This window comes from Oncorhynchus masou, chromosome 4 (genome assembly GCF_036934945.1).
Source record: "Oncorhynchus masou masou isolate Uvic2021 chromosome 4, UVic_Omas_1.1, whole genome shotgun sequence".
NCBI classification, from domain to species: Eukaryota; Metazoa; Chordata; class Actinopteri; order Salmoniformes; family Salmonidae; genus Oncorhynchus; species Oncorhynchus masou.
In genome coordinates, this window is record NC_088215.1 from 714,591 (window position 1) to 734,748 (window position 20,158).

General features: G+C 42.1%; 1 protein-coding gene across 3 annotated transcripts; it reads left to right on the forward strand.

The window, feature by feature from the left end:
• Window positions 1-1,033: 1,033 nt before the first annotated feature.
• Window positions 1,034-20,062, forward strand: LOC135520993 (REST corepressor 3-like). Of its 3 annotated transcripts, XM_064946889.1 has the most exons (13): window positions 1,034-1,341; window positions 1,454-1,510; window positions 1,927-2,004; window positions 2,115-2,167; window positions 3,189-3,350; window positions 3,761-3,885; window positions 3,972-4,050; window positions 8,481-8,702; window positions 13,134-13,223; window positions 13,529-13,606; window positions 14,937-14,994; window positions 15,099-15,343; window positions 17,597-20,062. In XM_064946889.1, exons 1-13 carry the CDS (start codon window positions 1,167-1,169, stop codon window positions 17,957-17,959), a joined length of 1,785 nt encoding a protein of 594 aa, XP_064802961.1. In that variant the 5' UTR covers window positions 1,034-1,166; the 3' UTR covers window positions 17,960-20,062. The 3 variants fall into 3 exon arrangements, with proteins under 3 accessions (XP_064802961.1, XP_064802969.1, XP_064802979.1); XM_064946897.1 differs by lacking the exon at window positions 13,134-13,223 and having other exon boundaries at window positions 1,044-1,341; XM_064946907.1 differs by lacking the exons at window positions 1,034-1,341; window positions 1,454-1,510; window positions 1,927-2,004; window positions 2,115-2,167 and adding an exon at window positions 2,918-3,006.
• Window positions 20,063-20,158: the final 96 nt, after the last annotated feature.

Sequence of the window (20,158 nt, forward strand, 5' to 3'; positions counted from 1 at the left end):
AGGCATTTCTTAATTCATTTCTTAATTCTTTATCCATATTTTAAAAAATCTTTATTCATATCCAGTTTGCCTCCTCCATGGCAAACTGCTGGGGTCCATCTTCACTGACCATCTAAAGGGCTTTGTGTTTTTTTTATTTACCAACCATTGTATCCATAGTTTAGTTCATAGACTGGACAGAGGATAATGGAATGAGGTCTACCAATGTGGATTGGGAGGGAGAGCCTACTGACATTTTCAGTTAATTAGGGCCATAGTCATTTTGGATACCTAAATAGAAAAACCATCTCCAAATGCTCTCAAAGTCACCGCTCATCACTCACACGGACATAAGTCAATTACATAGGCCTATTAAACATTTAATAGGCCTATACTTCCAAATCAATAAATTACACTCGAAAACCAAATAAACAATTCATTAATTGTGGGATCTCTCGAAATAGGCTAGTGGTCTTTTGTCTCCATCTGCTGGCAAACCAAGGACAATGTTCAGAATAAAACGTGGCTACCCAAACGACAGGTTATTTTATTTTGTACAGTTGGGCTATATTCCTCAACTTATCATTAGCCTAATATGGAGCCATCATTGCAAACGTAGAGTTGTTTATATTTGCAAAAAAATCAAGTCAAAAATAGCCTACGTTGAAATGCTGAAAATCTGTGTAGACACTTCTGTGAATAAAGACGCTTCCTAAAACAAAAAGAGCCACAGGTTCTATATTGGCTTTTACAAAACGCCTCCAACGTGTCCAAACAGATGTAGCCTATATTATGTGTAAGAAATTGTAACAAATGATTATTGTTGTAGCCTATTCGTCTACGGAGCGTGACTGTAAACAACTCCATTTTCACCGGCGCACGCAGAGCCGCAGTTTGGCTTTCATATAACCAAGTGCGTAAAAGTCCTTCCGCCTGACGAATTAGTTCCTTCTGATTTTGAATATCAATTGCTGTATGTCTGAACAAATACAAGTCGTGTGAATTACACCAAAACAACCGATAGCAGACACAGGAACAGGCTTGAACAATGTTTTTTTATATATATATATTTGTAAAACCATAATTAGCTAAAAATGGTGGATGAATACTGGACTGTGGCACAGTGTCACAGCTGCGTAGCTGTGGGAGTTATTGAAAAGACTGGTCTGTGAAAAAAGATACATTGCATGGTTATATTAGGTATTCTCCCAAGGAGAACCCACAAAGACACGTCAAAAATGCCTGGAATGATGGAAAAAGGGTCGGAGTATCTCGGAAAGGGACGCTCTAACGGAACAAAAAGCCCTTCAAATGCATCGAATGGACATTTTTCTGATGAGAGTGGCAGTGACGACGAGCACGGTATAGCCTCGAACACTCATTTTGCATGTCACACTGTAAATGTATTATTTTGCACGCGAAAAACAGAAAATATGTCCATTAATGTGTTATACACATTTTTTCCTAATTGCAGATGTCGGAATGCGTGTGGGATCCGATTATCAAGCCAATATACCAGAATTTGATCCTGGTAAGGTTATGCTTGATCTACCTGACTGTATTCTGGTGGTAGCCTCGGTATAGGTTATGACAATACATTTATATTAATCTTCTTACTTTTACAACCCATAGTCAGTAGTCTTTTATTTCAGAAATGAGCCAGATGTGTAGAGAATTATGGGCCCATTGAAAGATGTTGTCCATGTTTGGTTTATAGAAGCGTTTTGAAACATTTCTATCCCGAGGCTATACTTGCCCACCCTAGGCTTGCTTTTGGTCTCCTTCAACTGAATTGGCTTTTTGTTGCTATCTAAACAATATTAACAACAATAAAGCAACCTCTTTAGTCCTGCATGTATTGCTTTAATTAGGCTGTTAAAAGGACATGAAATTACACCATATGAAAATGTGTTTTTTTCTAATTATGTGCTATATATCTTTCTGTAGGTTCTACCAAGTACAGTGATAAAGATAGTGGGGGAATGTTGGTGTGGTCTCCATATCACACCATTGTGGACCCAAAATGTAAGTCAGTTTGGTTTTCACAAGCATCTTATTTCTAAAGACAACCAAAAGTTGATTTTACAAAAATATTTATAAGTAGTTTAATTAAACTATGATTTTTTTCCCCACAGTGGATGAATATATTGCCATTGCAAAAGAGAAGCATGGATATAATGTTGAGCAGGTATGTCTGCTTTTTAGGATTAATTAGGGCCACTTTTACTAAGCTTTTTCACCAATGCAGAGAATCCACCTACCCCCCCCCCCCCTCTAACATTTACAACTGTGTGAAAGCTCAGTAAATTTGACCCACAATGTATTCATAAACTACCACGATATACTCGTATGCTCTAGTCGGCTGGCCCTCGCTACATATTCGTCGCCAGACCCACTGGCTCCAGGTCATCTACAAATCCATGCTAGGTAAAGCTCCGCCTTATCTTAGTTCACTGGTCACGATGGCAACACCCACCCGTAGCACGCGCTCCAGCAGGTGTATCTCACTGATCATCCCTAAAGCCAACACTTCATTTGGCCGCCTTTCGTTCCAGTTCTCTGCTGCCTGTGACTGGAACGAATAGCAAAAATCGCTGAAGTTGGAGACTTTTATCTCCCTCACCAACTTCAAACATCTGCTATCTGAGTAGCTAAACGATCGCTGCAGCTGTACATAGTCCATCGGTAAATAGCCCACCCAATTTTACCTACCTCATCCCCATACTGTTTATATTTATTTACTTTTCTGCTCTTTTGCACAACAATATCTCTACCTGTACATGACCATCTGATCATTTATCACTCCAGTGTTAATCTGCAAAATTGTAATTATTCGCCTACCTCCTCATGCCTTTTGCACACAATGTATATAGACTCTCTTTTTTTTCTACTTGTGTTATTGACTTGTTAATTGTTTACTCCATGTGTAACTCTGTGTTGTCTGTTCACACTGCTATGCTTTATCTTGGCCAGGTCGCAGTTGCAAATGAGAACTTGTTCTCAACTAGCCTACCTGGTTAAATAAAGGTGAAATAAATAAAATACAAATAAAAAAAATACTTAAAAATAACATATTCAAATATTATTTAGGGGAATACCTACTCTACCTATTCTAGTTTTGTTGCTCAAGCATTTCTGGCTTCGTGATGCCACATAGACCTGCCTGATGTCCATTCTCAGTAGATTCCACTCGTTGCTGTCCCCCACAGGCATTGGGCATGCTGTTCTGGCACAAACACAACATTGAGAAGTCCCTGGCAGACCTGCCCAACTTCACCCCCTTCCCCGACGAGTGGACCGTGGAGGATAAGGTGCTGTTCGAACAAGCCTTCAGCTTCCACGGAAAAAGCTTTCACAGGATTCAACAAATGGTAACATACATATATTAATATACAGTATCTTTCACTTGAATGTGTGTCTGTATACTGTTTATACAAACATACACAAGCAGTCTGGATGAATATTGCAGTTGAATTTAAGGTAATTTACTCTTGAGCCGACATCTGCATTCACCTTGAATGCAACCTGTGTGAGGTGATTGCCTTTAAAAGGACGCATTGTCAACAGTGCAGTGCGCTTGTCAACAGTGCAGTGCGCTTGTCAACAGTGCAGTATTCTTGTCAACAGTTCAGTGCGCTTGTCAACAGTGCAGTGCGCTTGTCAACAGTGCAGTGCGCTTGTCAACAGTGCAGTGCGCTTGTCAACAATGCGCCTTTGATTGAATTCCGGCTTTAATGTAAGTATAAACTGTCGATTGGTACCATTTTCTCATCTGTTGTAGTTACCAGACAAGGCTATATCCAGCCTTGTGAAGTATTACTACTCCTGGAAGAAGACCCGGTCCAGGACCAGCCTGATGGACCGCCAGGCCAGAAAGCTGGCAAACCGAAACGCCCAAGATGAAAGGTGAGAGTTGTAGCTCGCCTTTTACTACTGTCTGTCAAATTCCAAGTGGTCGGAATCCAATAACAATTCGCTTTTCTGGACATTAGTGATGAAGAAATGGAGGAGGCCAACCCCATCGAAGCAAACGATAGCGATTATGACCCCACCAAGGAGACGAAAAAAGAGGTACGTTATCTAAACTTTAGAATTTAAACTGATGGAATGGCAGTTGGGATATATCAAACAGTAATCAGTGACCAGCATTCACTTACAATGAGTAAGAGTAGACAGACGCCAAAGAAAATAGTGAAATAAAATGCAAGGTGTTATGATGTGGGGGGGAAGGTTAGAGTTAGGATATACAGTAGACAAACACACTACCCAGGATACACTTCCACACTCCATCCCCAGGTGGCAGTAGCCTTGCCCAGGTATTAAGCCTGCTTGATAAGCACATCGGGTGCTGCCAATTAAGGGTGATCATCGGTCAGTGTCCCAGCTTGCAAGCTGTGAGGTTGCTAGTTGGTTTGGTGGCCACGAAGCCTTTCATTTAGTTTTGAATCTTTACAACAAATGATAATCCACTTGGATGACGAACGAGGTCAAGAGAGACAGAGCTAGCCCTGGACCAAGATAAGATTGCTGTCTCCCTGGACACAGTCCTCCAATGCACAGAGTTCTCACAAATGCACACGTTCAGGTTACAGACCATGTATCTCGGCTTAGGACCACTAGATACAGCGAGTGAAACAATATCTCGCTGTATTGGGTTAGTAACAAAGGTCACACTAAAAAGGTACAGTAAGCGATGCATAAAGTAAACGCAACAGGGCCAATTTCCGCAACAACTAAGAGCATTTGAAGCATGAGACTAAACTTTTCCAAAGTTTTGGTTCCATAGCTATTACGTTGTAGCAGTGAGACGCACACCCGTGGGCTAGAATCCTGCATCGGGGATGGATACCCACTGTTGACCCGCAAAAAACATTTATGGCAGGTGGAATGAAAAGTCTTTCAACCCGTGGGTTTGATCGTAGTTCAGAACAATTATATTGCAGGTCAAAAGGTTTAAATCAACATTTATTTTACAAACCCAGGAGCTTGTTGAATGGTTGCCATTTCCATTATGTGCACGGTGAGCCAGACATAGTCTAGGCTACCAGCCACACAGCGAGAGTGGAGCAGGAAACTATTCATTATTTGTGTGTTGTTGAAACGTTCCTAATTTGTCCATGTGCTGACCTTACGTTTCCTTCCACCACGCAACATTGCGTAAGTTTATTTTCCCTGACGCCTAGCTCACGCAAAAATGGCTAACGTAACAGGAGAAATGGAAAGAAAGGTTATGATGGTGGATTACACCATCGTGGAAATATATGCTCCGCGAGTGAAATCCCCAGTTTGGAAGGATTTTGTAGTCATTGTGGACAAACAACCCAGTAGATTGGATACACAGCCTGCAAAAGTGCAAGCAGGTATTTGTTCACGATAATTCAGTTAATTATCAATGAATTATTACATTAATTCAGGCTTTTGTTCATTTAGACCATACGCAGGCTGTATAAAGTCTAAACCTACTAAATACATTTAGTGTCACGGGATTCTTCTGTTGAAGGAGAGGCAGCCCAAAACACAGCGTGGTTATTGTGATACATCTTTAATGAAGATGATAAATGAACAATATACAAAACAAGAAATGTGAAAAACCGAAACCAGCCCTATCTGGTGTAACAAACACAAAGACAGGAACAATCACCCACAAAACCCAACACCAAACAGGCTACCTAAATATGGTTCCCAATCAGAGACAATGACTAACACCTGCCTCTGATTGAGAACCATATCAGGCCCAAACACAGAAACAGACAAACAAGACATCCAACATAGAATGCCCACTCAGATCACACCCTGACCAAACAAAACATAGAACATACAAAGCAAACTATGGTCAGGGTGTGACATTTAGGATAATTTTGCAGCCTATAGCTTATTCGATTCTGGGATTTTTTTATTTGGTTCAATTAAACTATTTCATTATCTAAACAATATTGAATGTAAAGGTATTGTTTCGTTATGACGCCTAAAGGCTTTAATTAGGTAAGAAGGGTAATTATAAGGATTTTTCTCAAAGCGATTTCAATTGTCAATGTGCACCGCATTAAGAAAATAAGATAAGGCTATCGTTCTCAATTCATGGCATGGTTTCCTTTTACCCAAATGTTTAATAGACATGCAGACAAATTCTTTCATGCAAGGAGGGGAAATAAAATTACATTTTATTTGCCGATTACAACAGGTGTAGGTAGACCTTAAAGTGAAATGCTTACTTTACAAGCCCTTAACCAACCAACCAGTTAAGAAAATACACAAAAAAAGAGTAAGAGATAAGAATAATTATAAGATAAGAATAATAAATAATTAAAGACCAGCAGTAAATAACAATAGCGGGGCTATATGCAGGGGGTACCGGTACAGAGTCAATGTGCGGGGCACCGATGTCGAGGTAATTGAGTAATATGAACATGTAGGTAGAGTTATTAAGGTGACTATGCATAGATAATAACAGAGTAGCAGCAGCATAGAAGAGGGGAGGGGGGCAACGCAAGTAGTCTGGGTAGCCATTTTATTAGCTGTTCATGAGTGTTATGGCTTGGGGGTAGAATCTGTTTGAAGCCTCTTGGACCGAGACTTGGCGCTCCGGTACCAATTGCCGTTTGATAGCAGAGAGAACAGTCTATGACTAGGGTGGCTGGAGTCTTTGACAATTTTTTGGGCCTTCCTCTGACACTGCCTGGTATAGAGGTCCTGGATGGCAGGAAGTTTGGTCCTGGTGATGTACTGGGCCTTACGCACTACCCTCTGTAGTTCCTTGCGGTCGGAGGCCAGGCAGTAATGCAACCCACCAGATGTTCTCGATGGTGCAGCTGTAAAACATTTGAGGATCTGAGGACCCATGCCAAATCTTTTCATTCTCCTGAAGGGGAATAGATTTTGTCATGCCCTCTTCATGACTGTCTTGGTGTGCTTGGACCATTTTAGTTTGTTAGTGATGTGGATGCCAAGGAACTTGGTGAAAAAGGTGGTGTGCTCAGTCCTCCTTTTCCTGTAATCCACAATCATCTCCTTTGTCTTGATCACGTTGGGGGAGAGGTTGTTGTCCTTGAACCACATGGTCAGGTCTCTGACCTCCTCCCTATAGGCTGTCTCAACGTTGTTGGTGATCAGGCCTACCACTGTTGGGTCATCAGCAAACTTAATGATAGTGTTGGAATCATGCCTGGCTGTGCAGTCACGAGTGAACAGGGAATACAGGAGGGGACTGAGCACGCACCCCTGAGGGGCCCCCGTGTTGAGGATCAGCTTCCGGGTTCGTCCCACTCCTTGATTTGCGCCACCCTTTTAGCTCAGTGCAAATGTTGGTTGGGGTATGTACGTACAGTCACTGTGGGGACAATGTCCTCAATGCACTTATTGATAAAGCCAGTGACTGATGTGGTGTACTCCATCAATTCCATCGGAAGAATCCAGGAACATGTTCCAGTCTGTGCTACAGTCCTGCGGTTTAGCATCTGCTTCATCTGACCACTTTCACTGGTCACTGGCGCTTCCTGCTTTACTTTTTTGCTTGTAAGCAGGAATCAGGAGGATATAATTATGGTCAGATTTGCCAAATGGAGGGCAAGGGAGAGCTTTGTATCATCTCTGTGTGTGGAGTAAAGGTGGTCTAGACTTTTTTCCCTCTAGTTGCACATTTAACATGCTGATAGAAATGAGGTAAAACTGATTTAAATTTCCCTGCATTAAAGTCCCTTTCGTCTAGGAGTGCTGGCTCTGAATTAGCATTTTCCTGTTTGCTTATGGCCTTATACAGCTCATTGAGTGTGGTTTTAGTGCCAGCATCTGTCTGTGGTGGTATGCAGACAGCTATGAAAAGTACAGAAACTCTCTTGGTAGATAGTGTGGTCTACAGCTTATCATAAAAGGGCCTAACACTCGGGTCATAACTTTTTTTAAATAAATTGATGTTATTTGGCGTGTCATAGATCGGTTCTCGGAACAATTCTATGCTGGTGGGTCGTGTTGAGGGAGAATATCTGTCTTGATATCGGGTGGGGCTCAGAATTGATGTGGCGGGGGCGGGTTCGGGGCCAAAAAACAGAGCCGTGCAGGACTCTACCACGCATATGTGCAGAAACTCTGGTACTGTGAGAACACAGTCTTGCATTGTGCTCATCTGAATATCAGTGGTGCTGCTCATGGCAACTTCATATCGCTGAGTCTCACTTTAATATGACACTTCTTGTAACTTGCAAAAGCTTCAGAACATACGCACATCCAGGTACTTTTTTGCAGGTGTGTCAGCTGTAGGTGAACTCATTACCAATTAAAATGAGAGCACCACACTGCTGTTCATCTTCCCAGGTGATTTTTCATTTATGACTGATGAACACCTGAGTTGAAACGTCTGGGAGCATGAACAGGAGTGTGCGGCGTTTCCTTTTAATATACCTCTTAAAACATACTCCCAGGTGTCATGTCATATGTCCTAACAATGACCCAATAGATGTTACAAACAGTTGTGACAGCTAATAGAAAGTTTACCTACGCCTCTCCAGAGCCACACGGAGCCCCAGCCCCTGAGCTCCTCCAAGATTGGGCTCGGCCGACGGGAGCACCTGACACTCATGCACCGGCACCACTCACAGCGTTCCAAGTGCCGGCCGCCCAAGGGCATGTATCTGACCCAGGAGGATGTGGTTGCAGTGTCGTGCAGCTCCAGCGCTGCCAACACCGTCCTTCGGCAGCTGGACATGGAGCTGGTGGGCCTCAAAAGACAGGTGAGCGTTGGGGATTTTGGACTCAATGCAGGGCTACCTGGGTCCTCAAGGTGCTTGAGTTGAGGCTTTTTCACAGTACATTTTAGTCATTAGTTTATATATATAGCACCAGTGAAAAGTTTGGCCACACCTACTCATTCAAGGGTTTTTCTTTATTTTGACAATTTTCTACATTGTACAATAATAGTGAAGACATCAAAACTATGAAATAACACATGGAATCATGTAGTATCCAAAGGTGTTAAACAAATCTAAATATATGTTATATTTGAGATTCTTCAAAGTAGCCACACTTTGCCTTGACAGCTTTGCACACTCTTGAGGAATGATTTTCCAACAGTCTTGAAGGAGTTCCCACATATGCTTAGCACTTGTTGACTGCTTTTCCTTCACTCTGCAGTCCAACTCATCCCAAACCATCTCAATTGGGTAGAGGTTGGTTGATTGTGGAGGCCATCTAATGTAGCACTCCATCAAATTAATTACTTAAATCATACAATGTCATTTTCTGGATTTTTGTTTTAGATTCCGTCTCTCACAGTTGAAGTGTACCTATGATTAAAAAAATTCCAGACCTCTACATGCTTTGTAAGTAGGAAAACCTGCAAAATCGTCAGTGTATCAAATACTTGTTCTCCCCACTGTACTTGTTCTGAAAGGCTCCAGGGTCTGCAACACCACTAAGAAAGGGGCACCACCAAGCAAGCGGCACCATGAATACCAAGGAGCTCTCCCAACAGGTCAGGGACAAAGTTGTGGAGAAGTACAGATCAGGGTTGGGTTATAAAAAAAATATCCAAAACTTTGAACATCCCACAGAGCACCATAAAATCAATTTTTTTTTTAAATGGAATGAATATGGCACCACGACTAACTTGCCAAGAGAGGGCCACCCACCAAAACTCACGGAGCAGGCAAGGAGGGCATTAATCAGAGAGACAACAAAGAGACCAAAGATCAACCTGAAGGAGCTGCAAAGCTCAACAGCAGTGATTTGAGTATCTGGCCATAGGACCACTTTAAGCCGTACACTCTACAGAGCTAGGCTTTACGGAAGAGTGGACAGAAACAAGCCATTGCTTAAAGGAAAAAATAAGCGAACACGTTGGTTGTTCACCAAAAGGAATGTGGGAGACTCCCCAAACATATGGAAGAAGGTACTCTGGTCAGATGAGACTAAAATGTTGCTTTTTGGCCATCAAGGAAAACGCTATGTCTGGCACAAACCCAACACCTCCCATCACCCCGAGAACACCATCCCCACAGTGAAGCATGGTGGTGGCAGCATCATGCTGTGGGGTTGTTTTTCATTGGCCGGGACTGGAAAAATGGTCAGAATCAAAGGAATGATGGATGGCGCTAAATACAGGGAAATTCTTGAGGGAAACCTGTTTCAGTCTTCCAGAGATTTGAGACTGGGACGGAGGTTTACCTTCCAGCAGGACAATAACCCTAAGCGTACTGCTAAAGCAACACTCAAGTGGTTTAAAGGGGAAACATTTAAATGTATTGGAATGGTCTAGTCAAAGCCCAGACATCAATCCAATTGAGAGTCTGTGGTATGACTTAATGATTGCTGCACACCAATGGGACCGATCCAACTTAAAGGAGCTGGAGCAGTTTTGCCTTGAAGAATGGGCCAAAATCCCACTGGCAAGATGTGCCAAGCTTATAGAGTCATACCCCAAAATACTTGTAGCTGTAATTGCTGCAAAAGGTGGCTCTACAAAGTATTGACTTTGTTGGGGTGAATAGTTATGCACGCTCAAGTTCTCTATTTTTTTCACAAGAAAACATATTTTGCATCTTCAAAGTGGTAGGCATGTTGTGTAAATCAAATGACACAAACCCCACAAAAAAATTGATTTTAATTCCAGGTTATACGGCATCGAATTGGTAAAAATGCCAAGGGGGGTGAATACTTTCACAAGGAACTGTACCACCCCTCCCTTGTCACAACACAACTGATTGGCTCAAACACATGGAGGAAAGAAATTTCACGAATTAACTTTAACAAGGCACACATGTTAATTGAAAAGCATTCCTCATGAAGCTGGTTGAGAGAATGCCAAGAGTGTGCAAAGTTGTCATCAAGGCAAATGGTGGCTATTTGATGAATTTGGTTACTACATGATTCCATATGTTATTTCATAGTTTTGATGTCTTCACTATTCTACAATGTAGAAAATAGTACAAATGAAGAAGAACCCTTGAATGAGTAGGTGTGTCCAAACTTTTGACTGGTACTGTATATATACACAAATGTGGACTCCCCTTCAAATTCGTAGATTTGGCTATTTCAGCCACAGCCATTGCTGACTGGTGTATAAAATCGAGCAGAGCCATGCTATCTCCATAGACAAACATTCACAGTAGAATGGCCTTACCGAAGAGCTCAGTAACTTTCAACGTGGCATCGTCATAGGATGCCACCTTTCCAACAATTCAATTAATCAAATTTCTGCCCTGCTAGAGCTGCCCCGGTCAACTGTAAGTGCTGTTATTGTGAAGTGGAAACATCTAGGAGCAACAACGGCTCAGCCGCGAAGTGGTAGGCCACACAAGCTCATAGAAAGAGACTGCCGAGTGCTGAAGCGCGTCAAACTCGTCTGTCCTCAGTTGCAACATTCACTACAGAGTTCCAACCTGCCTCTGGAAGCAATGTCAGCACAATAACTGTTTGTCAGGAGCTTTATGAAATGGGTTTCCATTGCCAAGCAGCCGCACACAAACCTATGATCACCATGCGCAATGCCAAGCGTCGGCTGGAGTGGTGTAAAGCTCTCCACCATTGGACGAATCTGGGTTTGGCAGATGCCAGGAGCTCCCTGCCCCAATGCATAGTGCCAACTGTAAAGTTTGGTGCAGGAATAACGGTGGGGTTTTTCATGGTTCGGGCTCTAGCCCCCTTAGTTCCAGTAAAAGGAAATCTTAATGCTACAGCACACCATTACCTTCTAGATTATATTGTTTCCAACTTTGTAGCAACGGTTTGGGGAAGGCCCTTTCCTGTTACAGCTTGACAACGCCTCCGTGCAAAGCAAGGTCCATACAGAAATGGTTTGTCAAGATCAGTGTGGAAGAACGTGACTGGCCTGCAGAGCCCATCGAACACCTTTAGGATGAATTGGAACGCCGACTGCATGCCAGGCCTAATCGCCCAACATCAGTGCCCAACCTCACTAATGCTCTTGTGGCTAGATGGAAGCAAGTCCCCGAAGCAATGGTCCAACATCTATTGGAAAGCCTTCCCTGAAGAGTGGAGGCTGTTATAGCAGCAAAGGGGGACCAACTCCATATTTATGCCCATGATTTTGGAATGAAATGTTCAAGCAACTGTCCACATACTTTTGGTTCATGTAGTGTATCAGCACTACTTACTGCATTGTGGTGTTCTAAGCATATGTACGGTGCCTTAAAAAAAGGATACACACCCCTTGACCTTTTCAATATTTGTGTGTTACAATGTGGGATTAAAATGGATTTGTAACTTTTTGTCAATGACTTACATGTCAAAGTGGAAGAATGTAAGTGTTTTATTTTTCTTAAATTATCTTGAATACATGTATTCAACCCTCTGAGTCAATACATATTAATCACCTTTAGCAGCAATTTTAAAGCTGTGAGTCGTTCTGGGTAAATCCAAGAGATTACAAAAAATGCAAATATTGTACATTCTTCAAGCTCTGTCAAGTTGGTCATTGCTAGACATCCATTTAAGTCTTGCCATAGAATTAAGTTGATTTAAGTCAAAACTAACTACACTACTCAGGAACTTTCAATGTCGTCTTGGTCAACTCCAGTGTATATTTGGCCTTGTGTTTTAGGTTATTGACCTGCTGAAAGGTGAATGTGTCTCCCAGTGTCTGTTGGAAAGCTGACTGAACCAGGTTTTAATCTAGGATTTTGCCTGTGCTTTGATCTATTCCATTTATTTTTATCCACCCCCCCAAAAAAAGTATTTGCCGATGACAACCATACTCATAACATGATGCAGCCACCACCATGGTTGAAAATATGAAGTATGGTACTCAGTGATGTGTTGAATTTGCCCCAAGCATAGCGCTTTGTATTTGGGACAGTTAATTAGCCAATTTCTTTGCAGTTTTGCTTTAATGCTTTATGGCAAACAGGATGCATGTTTGAGAAAAAAAATCTGTACAGGCTTCCTTCTCATTCTTGACATTTAGGTTAGCATTGTGGAGTAACTCCAGCTTTCTCCTATCACAGGCATTTAAACTGTTTTAAAGTCACTATTGGCCTCATGGAGTTCTCCTTCCTCTCCGACAACAGAGTTAGGAAGGACACTTGTATCTTTGTAGTGACTGGGTGTATTAATACACCATCCAAAGTGTAATTAATAACTTCACCATGCTTCTAAGGGATATTCATTGTCTGATTTTTTTCCTTCTTTTTTCCATGTACCAGTAGGTGCCCTTTGAGGCGTTGGAAAACCTCTCTGGGTCTTTGTGGTTGAAATTCACTGCTCAACTGAACGACTTTACAGATAATTGTATATGTGTGGGTACAGAGTCATTTAATTAACATGTTAAACACATTGCACACAGTGAGTCCATGCAACTTATTATGTGACTTGTTAAGCACATTTTTACTCCTGAACGTATTTAGGCTTGCCATAAAAGGGGTTGAATACTTGGACTCAAGACATTTCAGCTTTTCATTTTTTAAATTAATTTGTAAACATTTCTAAAAACATAATTCTACTTTGACACTATGGAGTATTGTGTTTGGGCTGTAACAACAAAATGTCGATAAAGTCAAGGGATATGAGTACTTTCTGAAGGCACTATGAATTTATCCCACAGGTTCAAAATGCAAAGCAACTGAACAGTGGTCTGAAACACAGGATGGAAGCGGGCATTGATGACTTCAGGCTGCCAGAGGTATGTGCCAAATGTTTAGATTTCAGTGAGAAAGGGGACCTAGAACAAAGCTTATTTCTCAAATGGTATGCACAAGTTTGTTTATATCCTTGTAAGTGAGCATTTATCCTTTGCCAAAATAATCCATCCACCTGACAGGTGTGGCATATCAAGAAGCTTATTAAAACAGCATGATCATTACACAGGTGCACCTTGTGCTGGGGACAATAAAAGGCCACTCTAAAATGTGCAGTTGTCACAAAACAATGCCACAGATGTCTCAAGTATTGAGGGAGTGTGCAATTGGCACGCTGACTGCAGGAATGTCCACCAGAGGTGTTGCCAGGTCATTTAATGTTCATTTCTCTACTATAAGTGGCCTCCAACATTGTGTTAGAGAATTTGATAGTAAGTCTAAATGGCCTCAACTGCAGACTTGTGTAACCAGGCCAGGACCTCCACATCCGGCTTCTTCACCTGCGGAAATGTCTGAGACAAGCCACCCGGACAGCTGATGAAACTCGTCGTCCTCACCAGGGTCTTGACCTGACTGCAGTTTGGCGTCGTAACGGACTTCAGTGGGGAAATGCTCACCTTCGATGGCTGCTGGAACACTGGAGAAATGTGCTCTTTATGGATAAATCCTAGCTTCAACTGTACCGGCCAGATGGCAGACAGCATATATGGCGTCATGTGGGCGAGCGGTTCACTGACGTCAATGCTGTGAACAGTGCCCCATGGTGGGGGGTTATGGTATGGGCAGGCATAAGCTACAGACAACTGCATTTTACCTATGGCAATTTGAATGCACAGAGATAGCGAAGAGATCCTGAGGCCCATCGTCTTGCCATTCAACCCGCCACTATCACTTCATGTTTCAGCATGACAATGCACAGCCCCATGTCGCAAAGATCTGTAAACAATTCCTGGAAGTTAAAAAAATGTCCCAGTTCTTCCATGACCTGCATACTCACTAGACATGTCACCCACGACCAGTTCCCGCCAATATCCAGCAACTTCGCACACCCACCAAAGAGTAGTGGGACAACATTCCACAGGCCACAATCAACAGCCTGATCAACTCTATAGTGAAGGAGATGGTGTGCTGCATGAGGCAAATAGTCACACCAGATACTGACTGGTTTTCTGATCCAAGCCCCTACTTTTTTTAAGATATCTGAGTCAACAGATACATCTGTATTCCCAGTCATGTGAAATTCATAGATTAGGCCCTAAACAATTAATTTAAATGAACTGATTTCCTTATGAGCTGCAACTCAGTAAAATCTTTGCAATTGTTACGTTTGTTTTTATTCAGTGTATAAACTCAGGTATTCTTTGTCTGTTCTAGTGCAACCAAAAAGTTAATGCCCGCTGGACAACAGATGAACAGCTTCTGGCAGTTCAAGGTAAACCTACGCTCTTTGTGCGTTTGTAGTCAGGTCATGTTCTTGTCCATGGCCCGCCAGTCTGTTTACCTCGTGCAATTTCAGAATCTTTGTTGTTTCACCAGGTGTCAGGAAGTACGGGAAAGACTTCCAGGCCATTGCCGACGTTATCGGTAATAAGACGGTAGGGCAGGTAAAGAACTTCTTTGTGAACTACCGCCGCCGGTTTAACCTGGAGGAGGTGCTGCAGGAGTGGGAGGCGGAGCAGGGAACTGGCACCCCCAACGGTGACACTGCCACCTCTGGCGAGGAGGGGAAGATCAGCTCCAACACCCCTTCTGGGAAGAGTACGGACGAAGAGGAGGAGGAGGTGGTGGAGCGTTCCTTTATTCCCCTAAAACAAAAAAATGTTTACCTTCCCAGAAACCCCTTCTGTGATTTCGCTATGGGAGTTGGCCTCCCACAAGCAGGTTTTTGCTCCAACAAATCTCTAACACTGCAGTTTCATAAACATTCCTTCATGAAAAGGTGTCTTAACATTATAGTCAGGGCATAAGATGTCATAAGCAGTTATGAAAGTGCCAAAGTTCCTAACAATGTTAGTTGCATGTGGACATTCACACCTTGGAGTGGGGGGGGGGGGCAATATGCAAAACACTACATTTTCAATTCACAATTTATTATTCTACAAATTTCCATCGACTTGATAACTTGTAGAAATATCTGAACGTGGTTGACGAATGGTCTTTTACTCCTTGCATGATGTGTCGCTAAGTCTTTCATATCCAGTGGTAGATGGCCATGCTATACAGTATAGAAAAATAGTATAATACAAACACTGAATGACCAAAAGTATGGACAGTAAGGACAACTGCTGGTCGAACATCTCATTCCAAAATCATGGGAATTGATATGGAGTAGGTCCCTCCTTTGCTACTATAAACAGCCTCCACTTTTCTGGGAAGGCTTTCCACTAGATGTTGGAACATTGCTACAGGGACTTGCTTCCATTCAGCCACAGAGCATTAGTGAGGTCGGGCACTGATGTTGGGCGATTAGGCCTGGCTCACAGTTGGCATTCCAATTCATCCCAAAGGTGTTCGATGGAGTTGAGGTCAGGGCTCTGTGCAGGCCAGTTAAGTTCTTCCACACCAATCTCGACAAAACAAATCTACAATCTATACACAATACCCCACAATGACAGAGCAAAAACAGGTTTGTTAATGTTTGCTAATTTATTACAAATAAAAAATCTGATCACATTTACATAAGTATTCAGACCCTTTACTCAGTACTTTGTTGAAGCACCATTGGCAGCGAGCACAGCCTTGAGTCATTGGGTATATGACGCTACAAGCTTGGCACCCGTGTTTGGAGAGTTTCTCCCATTGTTCTCTGGAAATCCTCTCAAGCTCTGTCAGGTTGGATGGGGAGTGTCGCAACACAGCTATTTTCATGTCTCTCCAGAGATGCTTGATCAGGTTCAAGTCCGGGCTCTAGCTGGGCCACTCAAGGGCATTCCGAGACTTGTCCCAAAGCCACTAATGTGTTGTCTTGGCTGTGTGCTTAGGGTCATTGTCTTGTTGGACTGAGGTCCTGAGCACTCTGGAGAAGGATTGCGCTGTACTTTGCTCCGTTCATCTTTCCCTCGATTCTGACTAGTCTCCCAGTCCCTTCTGCTGAAAAACATCCCCACAGCATGATGCTGTCCCCACCATGCCTCACCGTAGGGGTGGTGCCAGGTTTCTTCCATACGTGACGCTTGGAATTCAGGCCAAAGAGTTCAAGCTTGGTTTCATCAGACCAGATAATCTTGTTTGTAATGGTCAGAGTCTTTAGGTGCCTTTTGGCAAATTCCAAGGGGGCTGTCGTGCCTTTTAAGGAATAGCTTCTGTCTGGCCACTCTACCATAAAGGCGTGATTGGTGGAAGACTGCAGAGATGGTTGTCCTTCTGTAAGGTTCTCCCATCTCCACAGAGGAACTCTGGAGCTCTATCAGAGTGACCATCAGGTTCTTGGTCACATCCCTGACCAAGGCCCTTCTCCCATGATTGTTCAGTTTGGCCGGATGGCCAGCTCTAGGAAGTGTCTTGGTAGTTCCAAACGTCCTTCATTTAAGAATGGAGGCCACTTTTCTTGGGGACATTCAATGCCTAGACACAATCCTGTCTCGGAGCTCTACGGACAATTATTTCGACTTCATGGCTTGGTTTTTCCTCTGACATGCACTGTCAACTGTGGGACCTTATACAGACAGGTGTGTGTGTGTGGACATGATTTGGAACGGCACAATCAATTGAATTTACCACAGATGGACTCAATCAAGTTGTAAAAACATCAAGGATGATCAATGAAAACAGGATGCACCTGAGCTCAATTTCGATTCTCATAGCAAAGGGCCTGAATAATATGTAAATCAAGGTATTTATGTTTTTAATAGATTTGCTTTGTCATTATAGGTATTGTGTGTCGATGGGAGAATAAAACATGTAAAAAAAACAATTTTAGAAAAAGGCTGTAATGTAAAAGGGTTCGCAATACTTTTCCGAATGCACTGTATGCTGTAATGTATTGCCCATCTGTGTTTTGGTCTGAAATCCCAACTCACGTCTCTCTCTTCCAGGGCCAGGTGACCCTCTCGTCAGGCCCTTCTCCCGCTGCCACTTCCTCTGCAACTTTCCAGACCCTGGTGACTTCGTCGGCAACCTCGCTCAACCAGCCACCCCCGCTCCTACGGCCCTCCCTGATGGCCACCCCAGCCCTCCACAGGCAGCCGCCCCCTCTCCAGCAGCAGGCCCGCTTCCTCCAACCCCGGCCTGTGCTCAACCAGCCCCCCCCACTCATCCGGCCCTCCAACCCCCAGCCCCCGCGCCTCAATCCCCGGCCGCTTGTCCCCACCTCCACAGGGTGCCCAGGCTCCAGCCAGCCGCCCCCCACCCTGGTGGGTATCACATCGGAGACTCCGTCCTCCTCCACGCTGCACTGAGTGTGTGCAATGGCGAAGGAAGAAAACTAAAAAGTCGTGGTCGTTTTTTTTTACTTGGTCGTTTGTTTGCTGTTGTTTTCCTGAAGGTTGTCAATCGTTGGTTGTTATGAGGATATTATGTATATTAATGAGAAAAGTAAAACCGTTGAAGTTTTTAAAGTATATGTATATTAGGTTAGGTCTTAGTTTGTTTTGTTTTTTTTATCACTTTTTTTTATTCACTCATCTTTAACAGACTTGCTTGGATGTTATGTGTTGGTGATGTTAAAGATTTACTCGAAGCATTGGTTCTTTTTGAAAGTGTTCTTGGCTTCTGGTTAATGTATATTTTACAAACTGGCAAAATTTGCAAGTAGTATATAAACAAAAGGTATATTGAAGACACTATGATGGACAATACACACAACTAGTGAAAAGATGGCGTTGCCATATTTCTGTTGGATTCTTTGATTTGCTGTAACGCATATTTGTTCTTTGAGCGAATATAGACGTTTATCTTTTATATAAGCATTATTTATTTTTCTACTCGGTGCTATGGACTTGACTGATTTTTGTGTCCAGTATAATAATAACCATTGTGTAAGTGCTCTTACACGTCTAGGACAACTGTATTTACGTGATTGAATTGATCTAAACTGGAAGAAACCGATTGAAAAAAATGATGAACCGGTTAATAAAATGAACTTGTTTAATGTAATATTAAGCTACGAGGGTGTCACTGTCAGTCAATTGATTGTTGTAGTCGGTGAGCCACATTTTCAGGAATGAGTTGAAATGATTTTCATTTAAGATATATTGAAGAACAAAATGTGTGACTTCTGTACAGTTGTGTAATTTGTTTGCATAATTTTAAACCATGATGATCATAACTAAAACAAAATTCAAAATCGTGTTTTTAACGGTCACCTATCAATTATTCCCAGTGTAAGATGTGGCATAGTCCCTAACATATCCATTCAAATATTTCTAACATTTTGTTTTATGTTGTCTGTCCAGCTATGATCAACAGTTTCTTACCAAGTTTTGGGAATGAATGAGTGCCACTTCATGTTCGGGGTTGAAAGATTCCGTAAAATGTTATATGTTCTCCAGAAATCCTGGTTGTAAGATTTCTGGAACGTTTCTCAAATTCTGCCTAATCACTGTTAAGGAATGGAGGAGAAAATAGGCTAATTCACTACTGTACATGGTGACAAGCTTTAACATGTTGAAATGCGAACTTAAATTACCTTTGAACCACTAATACACTGAGTCATTAATCCTTTCCTGTGGAAATAATGTGGCCAGAAGTAAGTATAATCATGGACATTGAGGACTTGCATTTTGCCTTAAAAATACATGATTGTGTTTACTATGCTATTCGCTTGCCATTATTTCGGTCTCTCGTTGCACTTGCATTTCAATCAAGTGTCTTTCAAACATTTTTCAATTCCATGTCTATTATAGTACATTTATTTGGTTTGTCCTGTGTTGTCATAGTAAATCATTACATTTCCCTGCCTGCTTAAATTGAAATGAATATTGCCCCAAAAATATAGCATACTGGTGCAATCCCAAATATACAACTATAAATAGCACTTACATTTTTAAAACATATTTGGAATTGTTGCATAGTTTACCTTTAATTGATTTGTCTACTTTAGCCGAAATCATTTTATCAGCATCCAGCGTTGTCTGATGTTTGATATGCCTAATTGACAATTGAATGGTTTCCCAAAATCATCATGCCTCAATGTAACTGCTGTGGAATAATTCGAAACAAATGCAATTAAATAGCATAGGCTTATGTAAATAATACCGGCACACTGGGCAGACATCAGTTGGTCTAGTTTTGGTTACCATGCCATTGGATTTAGGTTAAAGGTTGGGTGAAAAAAAATATGCCCTTACGTTGACTTTTTGCAAATACAGTCAGTTTCACGTTGATTCATCAGTTTTATATTGGTTCAAATTACGTGGAAACAACGTTGATTCAACCAGTTTTGCCATGCATGTAAAAACATCAGCTGTGCTTCTTGGTGGCCTTGACTTATGGGGCCTGGGGCCTACATGATTCTGTTGTAATGTATTTGTTATATTAAAAAGCAGTATCATTGTGCTCAACATTTCTAAATGTATGCATGTTATTTTAGAACACTTATTGCATTTCTATATGCTCAAACCTGTAATATAGCAGTATTATAAGCACCACTCTGACGT